A 15,569-nucleotide genomic window follows, 5' to 3' on the forward strand; every position below is an offset into this window, starting at 1 on the left:
TCTCAGTGTAACCCATCCCCATATATTTTATGCCAATCTCAATAGAAACTGTGGAGTGCCCCATTCAACAGTGCCTGTGGTGTGGCAGTAGCGAGGCAACAGAAGGTCACAATGCTGCAGGCCTCTTGTTTTCAGAAAGCAGCATTTTGTGAATCTACCTGTTGACCTACTAAGCATCATGTGATCATGCCTGGATGATGGAAAGAGGCTCAAGGGCTCTCCGGTTGCCCAAGAGCCCTGGCCAGGACTCAGAGGTGCCCTCATACCATGTCATCTGGTAGGTATCTCACAACAGGGCAATCCTCTCCTTTCCCCAGGATTGCATATTGATGATTTTGGGGCATAGAGGTGCCTTCTGAGGGAGTTTTTCTTTCTCTTACAGAAGGCACTCTGATTATTTTGTCTGTTTGTTTGGGGGAGGGGGAGTATTTGCGAGGAAAAAAAAACCACAAATCACTCATTACAATTCCTATAGGTTCTACAATACCTTGATTGCACACAGTTTGGCAGTGTTCTGTTCAAACACAAGTCTGTTGACTCACATGGGAATGCCAGACCAAGCCTTTAATCTTCATAAATTGCTGTTCTAGATTAATGATAACAATGATATTTACAATGCATTCACAATGAATCTGGAAGTCATGCACAGTTTGTGCTAAGAGGAAAAATGTCATTTGCCTGTATTTGCTTTGTATCTGTAGAGTTTTCTAGAAGATGGGCACTGTATTCAGTCCTTGGAATGGCTATCACTGCCCATCACCCAGGGCTCAGGCTTATATTAACCCTGCAATGCTGGAAGCTGAAAAGAAATCTGTATGGAAATGGAAACAAAGTATGCACGTTGAGCTATTAGATCTAATTTATATTGAATTATCAAGAATCCTGTTTCTATCTGAAGTAGCATGGAAAATGCCTAAGAGGAAGAAGCAATACTACTAGAAAGTGATAGTTTTGAATTTACCATTCATGGAGTTAATAAATAAAGCCCCCCAAAGACTGAAAGCTGGATACTAAAAATCAGCTTTGGTCTCCCAAACTGCAAGTGACAGCCAGATTTATGATAAAGGCACTTGATAAAATCACCATCTTGGCAGGGAGCAATTTGAATTTTAAAATCTAATTTTGGATTTTTATTTTATTTTATTTTTTGATACAACATGAGAGCCGCAAATCAGTGAACCCTTCGGAAAAGGCGATTAGCAAATTACACCCTACCAGAGACTCGGACTTAACCCGTGTGCCATCAGAAACACTGCTCCACTGAAGCTGCAGCGGTACTCAAGAGATGAACAAAACCTCACACATCTCAAGGCTCATGATGGGAAGTTTCGTATCATATTATTAATTTAGGCACACACAGAGCTATCCACGTATACGTGTGTCTATATGTTTGTACATCGATATCTATATCTATACACACGTATAGGGAGCTACGCATAAGGCAGCAGCGGCTGCTCAGAGGGGTTGAGTGGCACTGCCAGACACACACGGGGACAATGCGGAGCCCTCGGGCGGGCGGCGCTGGGCTGCACGGGGGCGGCGCTGGCGGCCTCGAGCGTTAAGACCCGGGGCTGCAGCGGGCGGGGGAGGGAGCACTGCGCCGGGGGAGCCGGAGAGATCCCCGCGGGCCGCGAGCAGGGAAGTCAGGCACCTGGCGGCGGAGGACAGTAACACAGGATAGAAGGGGAAATCTCCCTCTCTTTTCTGCAAGAGATCCTCCTGTTTTTCTCCCAACTCTTAGCATAACCTTCGAAGAAGATCAACCGCTACAGACTTTCTTATCTTGTGGTTTTTTTTTTTGTTTGTTTGTTTTTTTTAATTATTATTATTGAGGGAATACCTACAGCTGCAAAACAATCTTGGAATCTATGCGGGACTTGGGGCGTTTTGTTATCTCGCCGGCGAAATCGTTCATCACTGCTGCCTTGCTCTCGCAGGGTGCTCAGTTGGCTACCGGAGTGGGCATGGCGAGAGCGGCTTATATCATACACTCTTCAGTTTGAACACATTTCCTTGAAATTTGCTGCATGATGCCATCCGAGGAAGCAGGATTTTTCCTCGGGATGCAGCGATTCGTCGGCATGTGAGCTTATTGCAGAAGGAAAAAAAACCCCAAATCTTCAACGGAGTGGTTTTTTTTTCTTCTTTTTTTTTTTCCTGTCTCCTTTCACTGCCAGAGGACGCGAATCTCTTCCACCGGGGAAAGATCACCTGTCGCTTTAATCCTTAAGGGAGTTTTTTTTTTTTTTTTTTTTTTTTTTTCCCTTTAAAAAAAAAAAAAAGTGAATTATTTTTTTTATTTATTTATTTTAACCGGTGGAGGCGTGATCGCGGAGAATGAGACTGAGAGGAGCTGCCGGGCTTTGGAGGACAAGGCTGAGTTTAGGCTGGAAACTGAGAGACTAGATTAACCCCCCTCTTTTCTTTTCTTTTTTTTTTTTTTTTGTTTGTTTGTTTTTGTTTTTTTGTGGTTTTTTTTTTTTTTTTTTTTTTTTTTTTTTTTTTTTTTTTTTTTTTTTTTTTTTTTTTTTTTTTTTTGGAGAGGGGCACAACTTCCCTTCTTCCCCAACGCTCTGCGCTCAATTTCTCCGAATGGACAGATCAGGCAACCTAGCCACGGAGGAGCTCAAGGTAGGGTGGGTGCCCGCGGTCACGGTGCGGCTCGGACACTCCGCCCGGGGGCGGGTGCTGCAGGGATTCTACAGCCCCGGGCGGGGAGCGCGGAGTCGGGGACGGCGTGGGCAGCCCCGCGCGGCTTCCTCGGGCATCGTCATACGAATATGAATGATGGTGATGATGGTGGTGTTCTTGGCGTTGTATCCGCGCCAGGAGAAGCAGCAGTCTCGCCCTGGGAGGAGGGGGTAGTAGGGCGGCGGGTTTCCCCGCAGAAGTTGCCTGCGATGCCTTTCTCGCCTGGGCATCTCCTCCTCTTCCCCTGCCGCCAGGAAAGAAGGGAACCCTAACGCTCCGCCCGCCTCCGGCACAGCGCCCGGGTTTGTCCTCATGCCAGGGTGGGAGCGGCGGGCCGCGGGCACGGGGCGCTGCATGGAACCCCGGCCCCAAACTTTGCGTTAGGACGGGGCTGCCGCGAGGATTCCCCCCGGCCCGACTCGGGCTTCCTTCCCGCAGAAAGAGCATGCCTGAAAGCGCTGAGCATGCTCCTTTGCGGTGGTGGAAAGCCTGCCCGCACCTGCTGGTAGCCTTGAGTCCAGCTGGGCTAAACTAATAGTCTTCGTCATCATAATTTTAAAACAAGTTCTGTCCGTCGATACGGGGTAAAAAGGGTGGGGGGTAGCTTGAGGCAAGGGGCGGCGGCGTTGCTGAACAGCTGAGGAAAGTAATGGTGAGGAAGGCGGCCTTCTTTGGGACACTCGGGTAGAGCCCTGGTTCCCCCCCACTGAGAGGGGCTCTGTGCTGGGTAGGAAACTCTGGGAAGCATCAAAGTGGGCTCCCGTCTTGCTCGTACAAAGCAGATCTTGAAGCATGGCGTGGCTGTGGGATGAAAAGGAGCAACCCGAGCTCCTCACAAAGTCTCAGTGGCAACTGCTATAAGTCCCCTAAGAAAAACGTACACCAGTAAAAGAGTTGCTCGAGTGTTGGATATGATGAGCTCAGGGCGTAGGGGGCAATGGCAGAAGTTCTGCTGGATGAGTAGTGGGCTCTGCTGCTACCCGAGCTGCCCCGCCTCGGCCTGGCCGGGTTCCCGGGGACAGCCCTCGGCAAGGGAGTGATTCTATTTTAGCAGATTGATTTTTTTTTAAAGGTTCTCTGCAGAAAATATATGCATGCTAACTTTGCAGGAAGGCACATCCCGCTGGGAGCGGGGCTGCTCTAGTCGAAGAGGCTTTCATTAATCTCACAGCCATCCGTGCTGCAATTAATACTCATGTTGCAGTGTGCACAGGCAGCTCGACCTTGAGCGAAACAACATAGTCAGGAAACGGTACTGCCTCTGAGCATGAGCGCGCTTTAATTTTTTTTTTTTTTTTTTTTTTTTTTTTCCCTCCTTGGGAAAAGCTTCAAAAGGAGGCATTTCTGTAGGTGCTACTGAAATCTGGGCAACTTTCTCGGACGAGCCGCTTTTGCACAACGCTCCCTATGGCTCTCTCGAGTGTTGCTACTGCTGCGGGGCTGCCGGGGAGAGATTGCCACCCAGAGGGAGCCGTGCCAGTGTCTGCTCCTGGTGCCCGCGGCCGGTAGGGGGTGATGCAGGGCCGGCGGGACCCGAGCATCCCACCCCGAGCTGCACCAGGTACTGGGGATCAACCCGAAGTGCCACGTTCCCACTAACGGGAATATAACGGGTGCAAAGGCCTTGAAGGCAATGCGCTGGGGAATGACCTCATTTCTCAGCTGGTCACTCTTCTCGGCTTGGACACCATGAAGAGTAGTGCCAACGCTGCTCAAAGTTGTGTAAAGCTTTCCACCCGTTCCCGGCCAGTCTCAGGGGAATTGAAGTCATTTCAGAGCTCTACTCCTTCCCTCTGGGTCAACGCAGCCCTCATGCTATGGCTTACAGTTAGCAGGCACCCAGAGCTGAACTCCACCACATTTTTGCGACACACAGGGCTCATAGGGAAAATGTCAGCTGCAGGAACAGGGTGACATTAGAAGAACTTCACCCAGAGTTGTGGAAACAAGCTACACAATGTTTTCAAAATAGTGAGTTTCCTCTATGTATGCAAGAAAGCATCAAAAACGATAATGATAACTTCTCTGCTGTACTACAGAAGTCAAATGTTTTGACTCTAATGATAATGTATAGTATAGATACTGGAGATATATACTGTATGGTATATAAATATATTAAGTCTCAAGTCAGACATTAAATTTCAGTCTGAAATGTGTGTGTATTACATTGATTGTAATGAATTCTGAATTTATATAGAATATATATCATGGCTGTATGTTTTGAAAGGCCATTTAATGAAAAACTGAACAAGTGATGTGTGTGCAACACTTGCTAATGAGGGCGGGTGTGCTTCTCCTTGCATGAATTCCTGATGAAACAGATCAGTACCGAAATGAGAGACTACTCTATCTGAGATTTGGAGCTGTTCTATTTTTCCTTTGATCTATATCGTATAAGTACGTGAACTTCCCTCCTATGTTTTATCACAAGCCTGTAGGGCTTTTGTTTTAAAGGAGTAGGACTGAAAACAGAAGACACAATTCTTCCATAGTTGGCTGTAGTCTGAGGTGTAGTGCAATGCAGCATTTTCTCTCACTTGATGTAGTTAGCGTCTACATTTTGAACACATATGAAACTATGGTTGTGTGAGTGTATTATATACTTTATAGATCTTAGTATTTTGTATATGTTGATAAGTTTTGCAAATTAACATGCACATTTGCATTTGTATTTAAGTACTTAAAATTGTCTGAGTTTGCTTTACAAAGCAGCATGGAGAGGCCTTTTCCTGATGCAGGATGTTGATTTTTGACTTTCATTGACAGAGAATAGGTCATTAGAAGCTTTGTCCTTTGTGTTTGTCCAGTTGTTGTTTGACATAAAATTCATTTAGTGTAATTCTCTTCCTATTCTTTTTAGCAATCACAATTTCTGTGTCTCAGATGGTAGGAGATAGTATTTCCTGTAATCTGTGTCTCTGATACTTTTCTGGAGGAAAGTTGGTTTATGGTTGACTGTATGATAACGGTGGGATTCTTAGGATGGGATAAAGCCCATCTCACAAATCATCTCTTTTTATGTGAAATTTTGGTCCAGTGAGAATTTGTCATTATAGTTCCAAGATATTATTTTAAGTAAGGTGTTTAAGTGTCTTGAAATTACAACTTTTAAAATGCAAAAACATTAAACCCTGTACACTAATTCTGAATCATCGTGTGAAAATGAGCTGAATTTCTTTATTTACTTCATGGGAGAATGTCTGTAATTTGTTTATAGTTCTGCATTTCCTAGAGAAACAAAACTGCTTGCTTAACTTGTCCTGAAACAGAACACAAATAAGGTCTTGCAATGATAGTAATTCAATGCAATTTATGTAATTCATGAAATATTTCATGAAGAAATTCGAACAGAGAAACCACAAGAGTTTAAACAAGAGATGATTCAATAATTTTGTGGTCTTAAACATAACAATGTTGCAAATCACTTCACTGATTGAATCAAGCAGAAGAGCTAATACTCAGAATTCTGTAATTTTTTATTATTTTTTATGCTTTGAAAAGGGAGTCTTAGGAACTCAAGTGCTTGGTGTGATGTGGGAGGACTTCTGATGAGCTGAGGTAGGAGGTTATATTTCTGTTTTAAGTTAGTCATTTCACTATTAAAAGTATAGTACTCTATAACAATCAATATATTCATAGCATTGTCTACCTCTTTAATTCATGTCTCTGTTTGGAACACAGATATCTAAACAAGAATATTAAGGCATTCCTCTTTTTAATTCAAATCTTCCCCTTCTCTACCTGTATCCCTCCAAGAAATCGTAATCTTTTACCAAGGGCCTATCAACAGTATTCAGTAACGACAATTAACTTTTGCATTCACAGCCAAATAATTCAATGTTTAACCCTCCTTCATGAAAGGTCAAGATGAAATGGTTCCAAAGTGGTGTATTTGCAAATTCTTTTTCTCTGTGTTCCTATTGTGGGATTTTTTTCTCAGCCTCCCAGTATGTATAAAAACCAGACGTAGTCTGAGAAGCTGGAGAGAATTCTATGCATAAGATATAGTTGTTCAGTAGACATAGCAAAAAGGTCAGGACAACAGCAATGCTCTCAGTATACACTTTAGAAAAAATTTCCATACTGTTGCTACTAAGAAACTATACTAACCTGCTTTTTGACACTATTCATTACAGCTGTGCTAAGCGCAAAGCTTTTTAAATGGGAAATACATCAAAATCTGAAGGCCTGGTTATAAGGAGAAAAAGCATTCTATCTTCCTCTACTCCATGGTTTGGGGATAAATATTGCTGTGTCTTCCTCTGCCATTGTATTCTCTACATTAAAGAATAGATGTGGGATTTTTACATAAGGCTTAGCAGTGCTTTATTTTTCTTCCTGAAATGGAAGAGGTTAGTATGTGAGACTGCTGTAACATGGGTTGATTCTATAGATCTGAATTTAAGTCTTTGAAAGAATGTATATATGTTATGCTAGAGCCTTTCAGAGATAAATCACTGAAAATGTATCACAGAATCACAGAATTGTAGGGGTTGGAAGGGACCTCCAGAGATCATCGAGTCCAACCCCCCTGCCAAAGCAGGTTCCCTACACCAGGTATCTTGGAGACCCAGTCATACTTTTTTGGTATGTCCCTTAATCTTTTGATGATTGATGTTGCTTTCTCAAGTTCCTGAGTAGGCTGTAAGCAAAACTATTTTTAAACTGTTATGGCAAAAGTGTCACTAGAGACTTTTCCTGTGAAATCATTTCACCTTGCAGAATTTTATATAAACTTTACGATCCATGTCCAACCTAGTTGTTTCTGCATCCTCTAAGGATCCAGCATTACAAAGGACAAAAATAAGAATTTAAATTAAAACGAAACAAAACAAAACAAAACAAAAAAACAAAACAAACAAACAAAAAAAAAAACCCAAAAAACTGCATAGTTATGCATAACTCTTTTCTCACTTTGACATGGAGGTTTCAGGGGCCTCTTAATGGCAAAATCACTTTTGTTTTCTTCTCCATTCAAAAAAAGAATGGAGAACATGGAAAACACCATTCTCTTTAGTTTGAAATACTGTACATTTAAAGAACTTACAGAAAACTACTTAATATCCTGCTATATCTTTGTCTATAGACACCTAATGCCATTGTAAACTGAATGTTAGTTTAATAGTCTAAGAATGAATACTTACATTTATCTACTAAGCCATCAGAACCTTTGCTAATGCTAAGAATATTGCATTTTAACAAAGCCTTTTGTGAAGAAAGATATTGTGAGTTTGCTATCCACTGGCACCGGGTTTGCTTTCTTCAGTACCTGTTGGGTACAACACAATAGTGGGAGAAATAAAATGTGAGGTTTTATTCTCTGTTAGCTGCATTACTGCAGCTACATGAGGCTGGATTAGCTCTATTATTACATTACACGAAGGCAGATTTAAGGGCATATTGAGAAAGTCAAAGAAAGCTTGTGGTGCTTGGTTTAAAAAAAATATATATATATATTTAATGTGTATATATATATATATATATATATATATATATATATATTGTTCTGTCCGTACCTCCCTTCTTGCACCTCTAGATAGTAGAGTAAGAGGGGTTGCATGATTTAACTCCCAGAAATTGCTCTGCTTGAAAAGTGCTATACAGGGACAGAGTACCTTTCTTCAATTTTAAATTAGTAGTGCTTTGTGAAATCAGTCTAGTTACATCAGCAGCAGTGCAGCAGTACAGCAGTGATACATCTCAAAATCACTGCCACAAGCAATAAAATGCCTCAGGCATGAAAACCTGACCTTTAGCCGTACTTCGCTGTTTTATCAGTCCTCTTCAGTTCATTTGGGCAGTGTGTGTCCTGGAACTTATAGGTTCTACCTTCCTGTTCTACAACTCTACAACAGACAAATTAGAATGTTAGTGAACAGAAGTAAACTGAAAAAAACATCTTTCTTCTCAGAAAGGTATATAAGAAGGTATTTAATACATTGAATAAAAAGTATACCAATTAAAACCACAAATGATTTTGAATGTGTGCATTCTAAATGTGTTGCTTGTTAGAATGTGATCCTGAGTAGAAGAATTTATAGTTACAGCATCATGGAGGCTGCATACAGTTCATTAGTCTTTATTATCTATGTCAGGGTGGAAAGTTTGGGCCATTGAACCACATCCATACTGGTATTTTTGTTATTTTCTCTTTGCAATATCAGTGTTCATGATAATTCTGCTTCTGAGAAGCAGAGTAGGTCTTCTACTCAAAATTGTTTTTAAGGCATTTTGAGCTGCTTTCAAGAAAGGGGAAAAATCCACACACTTTGTATTTAACACAAACAATCCAATCACTCCAATTCAGTAGGTACATAGCACAACAGCTCTTAAAAATCAATGATTAAAATCAATGTAGATTTTAGTTCATAAAAACTTCTATGGAAATTCAATTTAATTCAAAATAGCAAAATAATCTGAATAATTAGTACAATAATTAGTACTTGGAGCTAAGAAAAAATACCATAAACCACTGAAATTGCGGGTAACATTTTCTCCATCTGAGGTTATTCAATAATACAAAACTATATTCTCTTTAGTAAAAGCTAGTCCACGTGCAATAAGCACTCCATAAATGGCACTTCCTATTAGCTAGTTGAAGACGAGTAAATTAGCTGCTTTGTAGAGGTTTTCATGAAATGAACTGCATTTAACAAATCACTAATATGCATTAACCAATTGAAACTAGAAGTAAAAAAAGAGTATTTTCATCTGCCCCGTGTTTGATTATAGATCAACAGCTATGACAAAAGTCGAAAAGCAGTTTAAAATTTCAGGAGTTATTTACCTATAGTAAAGAAGGAAGAATGAAACCTCAGAATCTGAGCTTCACTTTGCATTCAATTTGAAGCCTTATATTTAAAATTATGCTAGATTTGAACTCGGAAAGTTATCTAATGATTGCACATGCACCATGTCATGGGAAGTGTTGTGGCCGAGTGCCCTCTCTTCATTCTCTTTTCTGATAGCACTTCTTGTGACCCTGGCATAAATGTGGTTTGACAGTAAGTAGCCTTGGAAGAAATCAAGTCTTTAACAGTGTCATTATGAGAGTTTTAAGTCCTGTGTTTTCCAGGAATAGCCATCATTTGCTTTAGGAGGTGCTACAAGGAAGGTACCTCTGCTAGGTGCAGAGCACCAACAGAGACTCCATTCTGGAAAATAGCCTTCAAAAACCTATTTCCTCCATCAGAGATCAGCAGTCCGCAGATGCCTCAGTTTTCTGTAATAGTGTTACTTAGGCACACTGATTACATCCCACTAATGACTAAGATTTCTTATTCCGTCTGGGTGGAGAAGAACGTCTCATGATTTGTCCTGCTTAGAAGCATTGAAATTCACCTTTTGGATACGTTGATTGCTCTAGAAGACTGTGATCCAAAGATGGTGCTCAAATTATGAATTATTTGCAAGCATGAGTTCAGCATACAACAGGAGATGTACAATAGGAGATGGATGGTTTTCACTTGACAAATGGCCAGGCAAGATAAGATACCCAGTCTTGCCTTTATTGGGAAAGAGATTTTATTCTTAACTTAAGCTAATTTTATTTCTTAATGATAAAAGGTAATTGTACCACAACTTGTTTCTATTTTGAAGAAAAGGCAATTTTCTGCACTCAAAGTGGTTGCTTGGACATCAGGAGAGCCTTTAAGAATGTGAATCTCAGTCTGATAGAGAGACTCCTGTCAAAGTTCAGGAAATATGTAAAGTTTCAGTGTGAATATTTTTTCATTTGTGGCAATTTGTCTTGGCCAATTCAGAAATCTCTCCACTGAGATGGTTGGCTATTGTAAATCCCATTCACTGGTTAATATATATGAGGAAAGAAGCTGAATAATCTATGCCTTAATGAACAGTAGAGTGCATTTCTGAATGTTACAAAGAGACTGGAAGTTTTTCCAGGAAGGAAAATTTGTTCTTAAAGCTGGAATTCATAGCATTTTTTTATTTCATTTAGAAGTTTGAAAATTAGCTGTGAGTAATTGCAGACTAGGAGCCTGTCACTGTAAAAATGCACTCCTCCAAAATGAATAGCATCCTGATCACCTATGAAGTTTAGACAAGTTCAGGCAAAAAAAAAAAAAAAAAAGGCATAATTTGGGACTAAGATCCATCTGTGCTTTGTTTTGCTTGAGTCATCACCAACAGATGGCAAGTACTCTGTAGAAATCACTCAGCTGAATTACTCCGGTTTGTGGGGTACCTAAAGCACCACACTTAATTCTAACAGTACACCATATAAAAATTCTGTTTTCTTTGGAGGTGCAGGCAGCTACCAGCAGAGAGGCTGGTGAATTACCATGCTCTCAGATACATAATGTTATGTAAATATTTGTAATAAATATCTTCCCTTTTATTTCTTTTGAAACTGTGTGTTTCCTAGCACAAGACTGCTGAGCTCTGTCAAACTTCATAGGCTGTGGTTGCAAAAATATCCAGCAACAAGCTGGTATTGACTGTCACTTCCTGTAGAGCTCTGAAGTTGATGTTACTATTTCAGATAGATTCCTGTTCTGAAATATATGCTAGCTGCTCAATGACTTTGCAGTTGAGAAGACATGAGATGAATGCAAAAGCTCTGTGTCGTGCAGATTCGTGTTCCCACTTAATCTTCACGCAGGGAAAATTATTATCCCATTTCATCATCAATTTTGTATTAGATTTTCCTGAAAAAAACAGGCAAAAGAATATAGTTCTTCACAGGCTAAAAACAACTTAGTTAGCATGTGCTGTTTCCTCAGTACTGGCATTGACAGTCTCATTTCTGAAAGTAGATCTTGCTTTCAGGATAACTAGATAATATCTTTAGAATTGATCTCATACCTTCCTTCATATACCTCCCTCAATTAGTTATGAGATGCAAGTGAGTGTGTGATTGGAAAATGATCTATTTGCCTAGAACAGACCTCTACCTAGTTAGGCTCCCTATTTCATTCAGCATTAATTTAGATGAGGTAGATAATATTCACTGTTCATGTAAATATGCCATCTACTCAGTCTACTGAGACCACTTGCACTAGTGCTTAATGAAATTACGGGTATGTGAGTAATGTCTCTGTGTCTCATCGTAAAATCTCCATCATGTTGCTGACAGTCATAAAACAGAAGACATCCTTTGCCAAGGTGCTGTCTCTCCTATTGAGCTTGGACTTTTCTAAGCCTTGATCAATGAAGGAATGCACCTAGTAGGCAGCAAACTGTGGCATGATGTACGGAGCAAAGACGAAAGTGCCTAGGAGAGCTGCACTGAAGCCTAGCACCTTCTGTGTCAAGAATTATAGATTATATTGGGTAAAATCCATTTCTGTTTTGAACATATGCTGCTGCATCAGACTACAGAGCTATTATTTTGTAACAGACATGCATAGCTTGCCAATGCAGTTTTAGAATAGCCAAATGGAATGTGAAGATTTCAAGTGGGAAGGGAATCAAAATTGTTGTACAGCTGTCTGTACTATTGTTCATGCTGTTGCATCACTGGAATATCTTGATTTTCACAGTGCTGTGTTTTGTATTTTTTTTTAAACCAAATGTTTCTTGCCAATATTATCACTCAGTACAAAATGTGTGTTGTGTGTGCGATGCATAAAGGCACATGACAAAGTATAGGGTGAAATTTATCTCTCTTAAGCCCTAGAAAACTCAAATGATTACTCAGAAAATTTGTAGGAAATGTGTCTGGACATTTGCTTTGGTGTAGGAGGTGATGAGAACAGGAGACAAATTTGAGAACCTATGAAATCAACTGATGCTGTATTGTCAATCTGAGTTGGGGAGTGGTAAAACGTACTATCTTATTCTCATCACATACTAATTTGATACCACATATCAATTTAGTATGTGATATGGTCTGTTTTCTGAACTAAGTGTAGGACCAAAGCCTACACACCTGGACAACGCAGATTTCCCCTAAAGCTATGGGTGGGATCCATTCCAAGTTGCTTTCACTGAATATTATCTTAGGAAAAACTTGTCCTCATAGGCGTCCTTGTAGCGTATGGACATAAAAAAACTCATTTACACTTACACAACAGATATTTTAATAATTTATCAGAATGCAAAAACGTTATATAACATTAAATATAAACATGTCCTGCACCTTCACATGATCTTCTCCAGATAAATTCAGTGGTATGAAGAAGGGAACAGAGTAGGATGGCAGGATTTAAGTCCACTAGAAGGCAGTAGAACAGCATGAGCTAAGTGGAGGTGCCTTCTATGTCTTAACCCAAGTCAGTACAGTACTGTTCTGTGCTTCTTTCTCACTCTCAGCTGACCTGCCAGCAAGTCACACAGATTAACTTCTGCAGCAGTGATGAGTTGCCAGACATTTTAATTTTGGGGGACACAAGCATTTTTAAACCAAGATCCAGGTTCAAATGCAGCTGAATCAGCAGTAGTGCAGAGGTACTAAGTTTTGCTGGAGGGCTGGCTTTGGGCAACTTTACATGGTAAAACTGGATCATCGCTCACAAAGCAGAACAGGGGAACCTCAATGTTAATTGCCTCTTCTGCATATGATATTTTTCAGAGTGTGTGTTAAGCTGTGAATTGCCACTTCTCAAATTATTCCAGAATTTGGCACAGTGATCGTGGCATAGGGGCAAATGGTTGGTACATACTCTACAACATATTACCAACTTGATGGTGGTTTTGTTTCTTTCTTTTTCTTCTTTCAGGAAAGGAAACAGGACTACACCTTTAGAGAACCATGAGACTCTCTATTGTAGCATTGATAAGGTTTGTGTTCTAAACAGTAGCTGAGAAGTAGTTACAAAAATGTGATTTGAATGAAGAAAAGGAAATACGGTACTCCTATGTGGCAAATAAATTCCACTTTTTGACTTACTGAGCTGGGGCCCTCAACCAGAATATGTGGAAGATGGCTGTTCTTCTCCCAGTCAACTTAGAGATGCCAATATCCGAAGGTCAAAGTGGGATTAATGTGGATGTCTTTGTGGTCATTATTATGGTTCATTAAAATTAATCCTTATCTTACTGGTGCAAGTTGCATCACGATTAAGTGTAATGAAAGCCACAATTCCTGTTTTTTATTTAAAAAAATACCTTGTGTGAACCTTTTGGGGGAAGGCAGGAGGAGCTATTACCTGAACTGCTCAAATTATTATATTTTAATCAAGAATCAATTAAGACAGCTTTTTTTTTCCAGGAAAAAAAGAAAAAAAAATTTTCTAAAGTGTATCTTTTAAAAAGAATTAAAATTGCAGTGCATCCCTCATGCGCCGTCAGGATGATTCTGATGAGTAATTTGCTTTATTGGTACGTTCTGAAAAAAAAAAAAAAAACAAAAAACCCAAAACAACAAAAAAAAACCAACAAACAAATGAAAACCCCAGAGTTGTAAATTTTCACAGGCCAAGGATATGAATGAGATGGCAATGCTGTTTACCAGGATAAATCAGGAACACTAATAGAGTTTCAATACCAGAGGTTAATGATATCATCATCGCTAGCTCTTGAAAGAGACCTGACTGCCTAAAGGCAACTTAATTTTAAATACTGAGACAAGTCAATCAGTACACACCTAAAAATATGCATCAAGGGATGCAGTTTGCATACATTACAGCTTTGGTTTTTCTTCTAACCTAACCTGTGAGATCTTGAATTCTTTTGTTCCCTTATTCAAGAATCCAAGAATGCTGCTATACATACTTCCCAGCAAGGCATGCTCGCTTGGTGGCTGGTCACTGATTAGAGAGAGTTTCTATGGGAAGGGCAGGGCACAGACAAATAGTGTTTCTCTCAAAATTCTGCTTTTCCCATGCTATTGTTAAAACATCTCCCTCACTAGGAAATTTGTTTGGTGGTGAGGGATGCTGATGAGTTGAAAATGGAAATGTGAACTCAGCCAATGTGCATTGACTATGGCTAGGTTAGAATGTGGGCCCATTTTCTCATTTGTATTTTTCACACTATTGGAAATGATAGTCTGTAATGTTTAAAGTGGAATGGAAAATACAGTGGTGTTGGTAATGCCTCCTCAATGCTCTTGGGAGTAGTAAAGTGGATCAAGAGTAAATAGATATTTCTGACCAGGTGCCAACAGTTTTGGCAAGGCTATGTTAAAGATTGTATCTATGCAATTTAACTTCTTTTAAAATATATATATTTTTAGAAAATAACTATCACAAGCTCCAAGTCTATTTTTCACTGTGTTTGGAACCCAAACAATGTCAATGGTGCAGGCAGAAATCTGCTTTCACTTGGCATGTTTATACTTTTTCCTCTGAATGTGCTATGATCAGGTTTATTATGTGAATAAATATCCACATGCTCTGGTAGAGAAGATATTTCTGTTAATGGTCGTAGGGGTAAATTAAGAAAGGCATTTTAGTAGTAGTGATCTGCTTTAACTGTCAGCCTCAGAAAGAAAATGGCTCTATACATTCTGAGTCAAGTGAAAGAATAACATTTATGGACAATAATATAGTTACGCATTGACTCCTGGAAAAAGTATAGCAAACCTGATTTTAGGTGTGATGTACAAAATAATGAATTCAAGAACATTGCAGCTTTATTGAGGGCATTGCTCTCAGATCTTTTTTGAACAGTCATGTTTAAAGCTTATCTCTAGCTAAGTCCAGGAATTCATACTGCAACAAAATATCAGTGAGGAAAAATAGGTGACAGAAAAATACTTTATCCATTTCATCAGTCCTGAGGCTTCTTCCAGCTCTTCTGTGTGTGGGTTGTACCTTCCCCAGGAGGAGCAGCATGGAAGAAGCAGACCTATTTGCAGTGACCATCATGGGTCTTATCTCCCCTGTGAACTAGATTGTGGCAGAGTGTCGCACCTTAGAGGTCATCTTATCCTCTATGGTTCTATGAGTCAGTTGCGGCCTTTCTCATTTTCT

At 40.0% G+C, this 15,569-nt stretch overlaps 1 protein-coding gene across 3 annotated transcripts in view; it reads left to right on the plus strand.

Moving 5' to 3' along the window:
• Positions 1–2,592: 2,592 nt before the first annotated feature.
• Positions 2,593–15,569, plus strand: part of SGCZ (sarcoglycan zeta) — a gene marked incomplete at both ends in the record, with an annotated part of 334,730 nt that continues 321,753 nt past the window's right edge. For all 3 annotated transcript variants that reach the window (XM_079534835.1, XM_079534837.1, XM_079534836.1), the window contains one exon: positions 2,593–2,631. In XM_079534835.1, the coding sequence (XP_079390961.1) occupies positions 2,593–2,631 (39 nt within the window). The remainder of the gene's footprint in view (positions 2,632–15,569) is intronic.

This window comes from Tetrao urogallus, assembly GCF_951394365.1.
Source record: "Tetrao urogallus genome assembly, chromosome: 4".
Taxonomy (NCBI): domain Eukaryota; kingdom Metazoa; phylum Chordata; class Aves; order Galliformes; family Phasianidae; genus Tetrao; species Tetrao urogallus.